Genomic DNA, 9,776 nt, shown 5'->3' on the forward strand with positions numbered 1-9,776 from the left:
TTGGCTCTCAAGCTGGACTGCTTGGGGTCAAAGCTTGTCTCTGGCACCCAGTTGGGTGACCTTACGCATTTTTTCGACTTCTTTGCATCTTTATTTTCTCTTCCATAAAATGGAGTTATTAAGACATATGTAAGGATCAGATAAGGCCTCTACAGCACTCAAGACATGTCTGTCTAGGCAATCCCGGTGTGGTTCAGCAGTTTAGCACCTGCCTTCAGCCCAGGGCGCGATCCTGGGGTCCCGGGATCAAGTCCCACATCAGGCTCCCTGCATGGAGCCTGCTTCTCCCTCTGCCTGTGTCTCTGCCTCTCTCTCTCTTTCTGTGTCTCTCATGAATAAATAAAATCTTTTTTTATTTTAAAAAAAGACATGTCTGTCTAAATGTTTCAATGTTCAGTCTCCTAAAGTTACTCCTTATCCATGTCCCTGTCCCAGGGACCAGCCCTGAGCCCTGGGCCTTGTTCCCAATGGTTCTCCCCCTTCCCCCACAACCTGTCAGTCCCACAGCCTGGCCTCCTGGTTTCCTGTCTCATACACCAGCCTCCTCCCCTGCATCCCAACCTCCCTCACCTGGGCCTCCAGTTTCATCCCCTCCTTTTCGCTCTTATTCTCAGGGTAGCTTTCCGACACTTAAATCTGACCTCCCTTGGGGTGTCTGGGTGGCTCAGTCAGTTAAGCGTCTGCCTTCAGCTCCTGTCATGATCCTGGGATCCAGGGATTGAGCCCTGTGTTGGGCTCCCTGCTCATCAGGGAGTCTACTTCTCCCTCTGCCTCTCCCCCTGCTCATGCGCACTCTCTCTCTCTCATTCAAATAAGTAGGTAAGTAAGTAAGTAAATAAGAAGTTTTTATTTATTTATTTTTTTATTTTTTTAAGAAGTAAGTTTTTTTTTTTTTTAAATATATTTTTATTTATTTATTCACGAGAGACAGAGAGACAGAGAGAGAGAGGCAGAGACACAGGCAGAGGGAGAAGCAGGCTCCATGCACCGGGAGCCCGACGTGGGATTCGATCCCGGGTCTCCAGGATCGCGCCCTGGGCCAAAGGCAGGCGCCAAACCGCTGCGCCACCCAGGGATCCCAAGAAGTAAGTTTTTAAAAAAAGATTTTATGGGCAGCCTGGGTGGCTCAGTGGTTTAGTGCCACCTTCAGCCCGGGGCCTGATCCTGGAGACCTGGGATCGAGTCCCACTTCGGGCTCCCTGCATGGATCCTGCTTCTCCCTCTGCCTGTGTCTCTGTCTCTATGAATTAAATAAATAAAATCTTTAAAAAATAAGATATTTTTATTTTTTCGTGAGAGACACACAGAGAGAGGCAGAGACATAGGCAGAGCGACAAGTAGGCTCCCTGTGGAGCCTGATGCAGGACTCGATACCGGAAGCCCAGGATCAAGCCCTGAGCCTAAGGCGGATGCTCAACTGCTGAGCCACCCAGGTGTCCCATAAATAAATAATCTGAAAAAAAATCTGACCTCCCTTGCTCAGAGCCCTCCTGTGGCTCCCCAGTACCCTAAGATAAATGAGTCCAGTCTCCTTAGCCTGGCATTCAAGACCTTTTACCACCTGGCCCTGGTTCAGCCTCCCTCTCCCATGGCAGCCACAGTCAGAGGCAGGTGTTTGCTGAACAATGACACACACACACACAGACACACACACAACATCCTGGCTCTTCACCTTTGGTTAGGAATGTCTCAGTCCTCCATGCTAGAGGTCCAGGATTGGGCTTCCTTCTCAGCCGACCCTTCAACTGTCCAGCCCCTGGGGTTCCGCCACAGGGTGGGGGAGGGGGCTCCACCTGCCACCCCACCCCCCATTCCAGCCTGGGGCTCAGGTCTCCGACAACAGAACCAGAGCCACTCAGCAACGCTGGAGCCCATTCGGGGGGGCCTAGGGCCCCTCGTCCCAAGCCAGGAAGGCTTTGGGGGAGGGGTGTGGCCCCTGGCAGACTGGCAGTGTGGCCCAGGGGGCTGGGGGGTGCCAGGGAGGTGGGGGGGATCCTCTTGGCGGGAGGCACGAGTGCAGTTCTCTTTCCCCCGCTGGGGGGGCCTCGGAGCCGGTGGCGGGCCGGAAGGCTTCGAAGGCAGAGCCTGTGGGGCGGGGGTGGCAGCCGGGCAGCTCCTGGTGGCAGGGGCACCATGGCCACCATCCAGTCCGAGACCGACTGCTATGACATCATCGAGGTGCTGGGCAAGGGCACCTTCGGGGAGGTGGCCAAGGGCTGGCGGCGAAGCACGGGCGAGATGGTGGCCATCAAGATCCTCAAGAATGACGCCTACCGCAACCGCATCATCAAGAACGAGCTGAAGCTACTGCGCTGCATGAGGGGCCTGGACCCGGAGGAGGCCCACATCATCCGCTTCCTCGAGTTCTTCCACGACGCCCTCAAGTTCTACTTGGTCTTTGAGCTGCTGGAGCAAAACCTTTTCGAATTCCAGAAGGAGAACAACTTCGCCCCCCTCCCTGCCCGCCACATCCGCACGGTCACCTTGCAGGTGCTCAGAGCCCTGGCCCGGCTCAAGGAGCTGGCGATCATCCATGCTGATCTCAAGCCCGAGAACATCATGCTGGTGGATCAGACACGCTGCCCCTTCAGGGTCAAGGTAAGTGGGGCGGCCCTGCGGTGGTGGCATCCCTCATCCCTGTCTTCTTTCAGCTTCCCCCCAGCCCTGGATGCTCTCCTGTCGCTAAGGTCTCCCTTGTCCCACGTCCCAGCCTGGATGTTTCCCCTTCCCTGCCCGTGATGCCTCTTCCCACCTCCTGGCCCTAAAATCCTCCCCACCTCCTGTCCAGATTCTGACATCCTCTCTATCCTGGACCTGAGACCTCCCAGTCCTTGTCTAATTCATAGTTCAGCTCCTCTGGCCTGGTCTTGTCTTTGTGGGACTGATATTCTAGTGGGGGGAAACAGAGTCACCAAGATAAATATGGTATGTGAGTGAGAAGTGAGTCAAATAAGTGAGTGAGAAGGAGAAAAGATCAGTAGGGAGGAGGAGGATGTGGGGTGTTGCTTGGTGACAGTGATCGTGAGTGAAGTTGTAGACACGGCCGTCAGGGAGGCCTCACTGAGAAGGTGACATTTGAGGAAAGTCCCAACGGAAGGAGGTTGCCATGTAGCCATCTGGGGAAAAAACATCTGGGTAGAGGGAACAGCTAGTGCGAAGGCCCTGAGGTAGGAGTGATCTGAGTATATGTGTTTGAGAAGCACCCAGGAAGCCGGTGTGGCTGAAGCAGAGTGAGAAGAGGGAGGAAATGGGATCAGGAAGGTGACGGAGCCAGGTCACACAGGGCCTTGTGGGCCACAGTGAGGACTGTTGTTTTTGTTTTTGTTTTTTTAAGAGTTTATTTATTTATTCATGAGAGTCACAGAGGGGCAGAGACATAAGTAGAGGGAGAAGCAGGTTTCCTGTGGGGAGCCCGATGTGGGACTTGATCCCAGGACCCCAGGATCACAACCTGAGCCAAAGGCAGACGCTCAACCACTGAGCCACCCGGGTGCCCATGAGGACTGGTTTTATTCTCTGTAAGATGGGGCCACAGGAGGTTTCTGAGCAGAGAGGGGCCGTGATCTCGATCAGGGGTTCACAGGGTCCCTCTGGCTGCATGAGGGCAACAGCCTGTGCAGGGCAGGAGCAGGGGTGCAGTGAGGGGTGGCAGCTCCGCTCCAGGTGGAAGGCCTGGGTACGGGGATGGAGTTGGGATAGTGGGAGGAAGGGACGTGGTGGGTTCTAGGTAGGTTTGAAGCTACTGACAACAGGATCTGCTGACTGATCTTACGTGAGCTATAAGAGAGGACTTGATTGGGGATGAGAGCCTGACGGCCGAGCGACTGGAAGTGTCATTCTTCTGTCACAGAGTTTGTTCATCAACAAACATTGACTGAAGACCTGCTCTGGACCTGACCCTGTGCTGGGCACACAGAGGCACCTCCTATGCATGTCATAAGCCCCTGGGCTCCCCATCCCAGCCCCAGCCCCTCTGCCCTGGACCCCTCTCCTGTGCTCCCCTCAATCCCAGACTTGGCCCCTTTACCCTGGACCCCTGCCGGGTCCCCCCCAATCCCAGACCTGGTCCCTCTGTCCACTTCTGGGTTTGTTACTGTCTGGTGATGGGTCTGAACTAGGAGCGGGCAGGGCTGTGAAGGCAGGGCCAGGTCAGTTTTGGTCACCACTGCGTCCTCGGCATCTCCCAACACAATGCTGTGGCAGAGCCAATGAGAAATGAATGTCAGAGTCACAGGGAGATGTGCAGGCAGGAAAGGGCAGATCATTTTGCCCCAAGAGATGGAAGGACGCAGCCCCAAGGAAGGAGAGACTCCCACAAATGCAGCGGGAGACAGACAGACTGGACAGATCCACACCACCTGGCCAGGGTCCGCACCCTTCCTGTGTTTGTGGAATGAACGAGTGAATGGATCCCATGAACACTGAGTGTCCAGGGCCCCTCAAGCTCTGAGATTCAGGCCTCAGTCGTCCGCACTCAGAATCCGGGTTAATAACCTTCCGTCGTACCACCTTCTGCAAATAGAAGTCGAGGGATGGCTGAACAAAAAGCAGACACACAGAGGGGGAAACTGAGGCAGGGATCAAGCTAGCGTCTTGGAGATTTAGAGTGAAAAATGGCATATGGCGCCTCCCAGTGGCACTGGGAGAGAAAGACTTTCAGCCATCCACAGTGCCGGCCCCTGTCCTGTTCCCAGGGCCTCTGAGGGGTGTTGACGGTGCCTGATGAGGACAGAAGAGGGCGGGGCTTTGGGGAGGTGTCTTCCTAGCAGGTGACACAGAGATGGAGACAGAGAGAGACATGGGGAGGTGAGAGACACAATGAACAGGCAAGCAATGAAGAGGCAAAGAAAGAACGAGAGAGATACACAAAAAAACGCAGAAAGAACCAGAAAGGCAGGGACGTAAAGCCCATTCATTCACTCATTCGCTCCTAACTGAGCCCCCGACTGTGTGCTGGGCACTGTTCTAGGCACCTAGGGATGCAGCAGTGAACAAAATCCCTACCCTGAGGGGACTGGCATCCTAGCTGGGTAGAGCGAAAATGAAGACCTAAAGGTAAAACATATAGGATGTGAAATGGTGTTAAGAGTTCTGGAGAAAAGCAGGGTGCCAGGAAGGGGGATAGGAACAGCGGGGGCAGGGAGGCTGCTTTTCAGAGGATGGCCAGGGGAGGTCTCACTGAGAAGGTGAGATTTGAGGGGCACCTGAGTACCTCAGCTGTTAAGCATCTACTATGGGTTCAGGGTGTGATCCTGGGGTCCTGGGATCGAGGCCTGCATCGGGCTCCCGGCAGGGAGCCTGCTTCTCCCTCTGCCTGTGCCTGCCTCTGTCTCTATGTCTCTCATCAATAAATACATAAAATCTTTTTTTAAAACAAAATCTTTTAAAAAAATTATAAAGAAGGTGACATTTGAGACCTGAGATGAGGAAGCCGTGTGCACATCTGGGGAAAGAGCATTCCAGGCAGAGGGAATGGCCAGTGCAAAGGCCCTGAGCTGAGAATGTGTCTGGCTTGTTCAAGGGACAGTGAGACACCCATGTGAGAGGGAGAACGGGAGGCGCTGAAGGCAGAGAGGTGATGGCGCAGATGGCTCGAGCCTTGGGGCCACAGTGAGGACTCTGGCTTTCATCACAGGACGTGATAAAGCCACAGGGGACGATTCTGAGCAGGGGAAGGACTTGATCTGACTCGGGTGTGCACAGGATCCTGTGGGGTGTGCATGGTGAGCAGAGAAGGGTGCGAGGGGGGCGGAGCATGGACACCAGCGAGGAGGCCCTACCCTGGCCTTGGTGGGTGATGCTGGAGGACAGGTCAGGGAGGCGGGGGAGGGGGGTGCGGCGCAGGGGAGCCGAGGGTGGGATGTAGAGTGGGCTGATTCTGGATCTGCTCAGAAGGTGGAGCCAGCCAGATTTGCTGATGGACAGGTATGGAGAGGGGTCCACCCTCTCAGGCCCAAGTTCTACTTGAAAGAGACGGAGAAACAGACACACAAACCAGACAAAGACCAGTGAACATAAGGACACAAATAAGAGACATTGACTCACAGACACAGGGACACTTAGATGGCAGATGTGGAAAGACTCGGGCAGGTGAGACACACAGGGGAGACCTAGATGGGTCGTCCCCGTCCCTTGCTGGGCCCACCTGCCTCCCTCCGCCCCATCGCAGGTGATTGACTTCGGCTCAGCCAGCATCTTCAGCGAGGTGCGCTACGTGAAGGAGCCGTACATTCAGTCGCGCTTCTACCGGGCCCCCGAAATTCTGCTGGGGCTGCCCTTCTGTGAGAAGGTGGACGTGTGGTCCCTGGGCTGCGTCATGGCCGAGCTGCACCTGGGCTGGCCCCTCTACCCGGGCAACAATGAGTACGACCAGGTGCGCTACATCTGCGAGACGCAGGGCTTGCCCAAGCCCCACCTGCTGCACGCCGCCCACAAGGCCTACCACTTCTTCAAGCGCAACCCCCACCCCGATGCCAGCAACCCCTGGCAGCTCAAGTCCTCGGCCGACTACCTGGCCGAGACCAAGGTAGGGGGGCAGGTGAGGCGAGGGCAGGCGGTGTGGGGGCTGCTGCACCAAGGGAAAAAATAAAATGTATGTTAGACCTCAGAAAGGACCGGAAGTTTGAGGGTCAGCCGCGGGGGTAGCCACAGCAAGATGTGGCTGAGACCGTACGGCACTGCAAGTGTGTGGCGGCTCCTCTGAGTTCCATGGCTAGGGGTGGGCAAGCTAGTGGAGCGAGGAGGTCCGACTGCTGGGGGGCCTGGAGGGGCTGGGCTTGGGGATCTGGATTTGGACTCGACTCCAAGGAGGACTAGAGTTTTGGGGCAGCCCCTCTGCTGAGTGGCTGGTAGGGGCTGGACCCATGGTTCAGGAGAGCTCTGAAGGCCTGGCGGAGAAGTGAAACTTGGCTCAGTGAGACTCTGGGTGAGATGGCAGGGGGATCAAAGAACCCAGTCTGATATCTTTCCTGCAGCAGTAGGAGGGCCCCGGGTCAGACGAGAGGGGTTCTGGTGTCGGGGAGTAGGTGTGGCCCTCCCAGCAGCAAGAGAGCTCCAAGTCAGATCACGGGCAGAACTGGAAATCGAGGTTCAGGTGTGTGGACTTCATAGCAACGAGCGAGCTCTGGACCAGACTGGAGGGCAGACTGGAAACTGGTGGAGATGGGGGGGGTCATACGTGGGCCCCCCTTCAGGAGCACCTGAGGTTGACTCGACAGCAACCCCGCACCCACCGTGTCCCACCAGGTGCGCCCACTGGAGCGCCGCAAGTACATGCTCAAATCACTGGACCAGATTGAGACGGTGAATGGCGGCGGGGCGGCCGGTCGGCTGACCTTCCCGGACCGCGAGGCGCTGGCGGAGCACGCGGACCTCAAGAGCATGGTAGAGCTGATCAAGCGTATGCTGACGTGGGAGTCGCACGAGCGCATCAGCCCCAGCGCCGCCCTGCGCCACCCCTTCGTGTCCATGCAGCAGCTGCGCAGCGCCCACGAGACCACCCGCTACTACCAGCTCTCGCTGCGCGGCTGCCGCCTCTCGCTGCAGGTGGAGGGCAAGCCGGCCACGCCCGTGGTGGCCGCCGCGGAAGACGGGCCGCCCTACTACCGGCTGGCCGAGGAGGAGGAGCCCGTGGGCCTGGGCAGCGCGGCGGGCAGCGGGCCCTTCTTCTGCGAAGAGAAGGCCCCGGGCGTGCAGAGGGCCATCGATCAGCTGGATGACCTGAGTCTGCAGGAGGTGGGGCGCGGGCTGTGGGGCGAGACCCGAGCCGACGTGGTTCCCGACATGCTGGCCCCGCTCAAGGCCGCCGCTGGCCGCCGGGTGCCCGACTCCGGCCCGGAGCCCATCCTGGCCTTCTACGGCAGCCGCCTGGCGGGTCGCCACAAGGCCCGCAAGCTGCCCGCGGGCTCCAAGTCCGACTCCAACTTCAGCAACCTCATCCGGCTGAGCCAGGCCTCACCTGAGGATGATGGGCCATGCCGGGGCAGTGGCTGGGCAGAAGGAGAGCGCCTCGGGGCCTCCGCCGAGCCGCCCACCCTGCCACAGCGGGATGGGGATGGACCAGACATCAAGGACATGACCATGGATGCTGATGTAAGCCCGGTAGGCTGGCAGGGTGCCGGTGGTTCTGGGGTCAGGGCCTCCCCGAGCTTCAGGAAAGGGGCAGAGTGAACCAGGCCTTGCCCTCCACCCATCTGCATTGCCTGCAGCTGGCTCAGGGTTCACCTCATACCAGTCCACTCTCAGGATGTAACAGGGCTCAGCCAACACTACCCCACATTCCAAGTATGATCTGTACTCAGGATATAACATTCAGCACACACTAACCCACGCCGACAAAGTCATAAGGCTCAGCACACACTAATAACTTCAGGATATAAGGCTCAGCACACCCTAACCAATATTCAGGATATAACGTTCAGCACATACCAACCTACTCTTACTATGTGACAAGGCTCAGCACACACTCATCCACCTTCAGGCTGTATAAAAACTCAGAATGCATTAATCTACCTGCAGGAAGTGGTAAAGGCCCAGCACTCAGAGCAAGGCCTTCGCAGGTGCTCACTCACCCTCGGGAAGAAGTGATAAACCCTCAGAGTCACTAATATGCCCTCAGAACACATTAAGGTCTCCGCACAGACTCTTTGAGCTCCCAAGTTGCAATGAGGGGTTGGGACCTACAAATTGCCCTCAGGAAGTGATGAGGGTTCAACTAGGACTGGAGAGAGGCCAGGAGGGACAGGCTGGTGGTTCCCAAGTCCGGGGGCTTCTTGGCTGATGGTCCTTTCTTCTCCACAGGGGCCAGGCCCTGAGCTCTTCGACCCCAGCAGCTGCCCTGGGGAATGGCTAAGTGAGCCAGACTGGACCCTGGAGGGTGTCAGGGGGCCTCGGGCTCAGGGGCTCCCAGCCCACCACGTTCACCCACACGGTCCACCCCGGGCTACCAGCTTTCTGCAGCATGTCGGTGGACACCACTGATGGTGACCCCAGCCCTGCCCATCACTGGGGGCTGCGCTAGCTGGGCTGGCATCCCCACCTCAGAAGCCATTTCCTGAACCCACAAATTATTCTTAGAGAAAGATAGTTATCCAGAAATTCCCCATTACCCTCACCCACGGTGCATGCCAGCACACACACCCCAAACACAGGAGGGCCTTAGGGTCTGGCCCGTGGCCCCTAGGCTGAAGGGACACAGGAAAGGGGCTGCACCTCGCTGGCCCTGAGCATGCCCTCGGCCCTGCTGCCTCTGCCTATTTCAATAAAGAACCGTTCAGCAGCCCTGCCTGAGGCCTGGACTGGGGCTGGGGTGGGGTTCAGGCTGGCGCACGGGACCCTGCTGTCTGACACTGCACCGTGGGCCACTGGCTCAGGCTGGAGGCTGGGCTGCCATCACCCAGTGCGCATGCACGGCCTGTCTCCTAAATATTCTAAGCACTTGGCACACGGGAATCCACCCTTGGAACATACCTAAGTGTCCATCACGTGCCAATCCAAGCTTGCCAAACGCCAAGTTCTCATCTGTTGACCTGCCCTTGCCATGCTTATGGACTTGGCATGCACTCACCCATGCTTGGGTCGTGGTAACCATGGATTCACTTGGGAGGCATAAATTCATGCTTGGTGTACACTGTGGTGTTCAGACACACGCATCCACCCTTGGGATACGGTGATGGTTCAGGGTGTGCCCACCTGGGAACGTGCTGAGTGTACGGCACACACTACCCTATGCTGGCTACACGAGGCTCAGCTCACGCCAGTCCATGTGGTCACGTGCT

At 57.3% G+C, this 9,776-nt stretch overlaps 1 protein-coding gene across 2 annotated transcripts; it reads left to right on the forward strand.

Annotated features, from left to right (window-relative positions):
* The first annotated feature begins 1,836 nt into the window (after positions 1 to 1,836).
* Positions 1,837 to 9,279, forward strand: HIPK4 (homeodomain interacting protein kinase 4). Of its 2 annotated transcripts, none has more exons than XM_025424974.3 (4): positions 1,837 to 2,598; positions 6,170 to 6,526; positions 7,246 to 8,100; positions 8,800 to 9,279. In XM_025424974.3, the coding sequence occupies exons 1-4, from the start codon at positions 2,134 to 2,136 to the stop codon at positions 8,977 to 8,979; spliced, it is 1,857 nt and encodes a 618-aa protein (XP_025280759.3). In that variant the 5' UTR covers positions 1,837 to 2,133; the 3' UTR covers positions 8,980 to 9,279. The 2 variants fall into 2 exon arrangements, with proteins under 2 accessions (XP_025280759.3, XP_025280760.3); XM_025424975.3 differs by having other exon boundaries at positions 1,838 to 2,598; positions 7,246 to 8,091.
* Positions 9,280 to 9,776: the final 497 nt, after the last annotated feature.

The sequence above is a fragment of the Canis lupus genome, chromosome 1 (genome assembly GCF_003254725.2).
Source record: "Canis lupus dingo isolate Sandy chromosome 1, ASM325472v2, whole genome shotgun sequence".
NCBI classification, from domain to species: domain Eukaryota; kingdom Metazoa; phylum Chordata; class Mammalia; order Carnivora; family Canidae; genus Canis; species Canis lupus.

Coding starts and splice junctions, on each gene's coding strand:
- HIPK4 (XM_025424974.3), top strand. CDS start 2,134: ATGGCCACCATCCAGTCCGAGACCGACTGCTATGACATCATCGAGGTG. Junction 6,527..7,245: donor ACTACCTGGCCGAGACCAAG/GTAGGGGGGCAG, acceptor GTGTCCCACCAG/GTGCGCCCACTGGAGCGCCG. Junction 8,101..8,799: donor TGGATGCTGATGTAAGCCCG/GTAGGCTGGCAG, acceptor TCTTCTCCACAG/GGGCCAGGCCCTGAGCTCTT.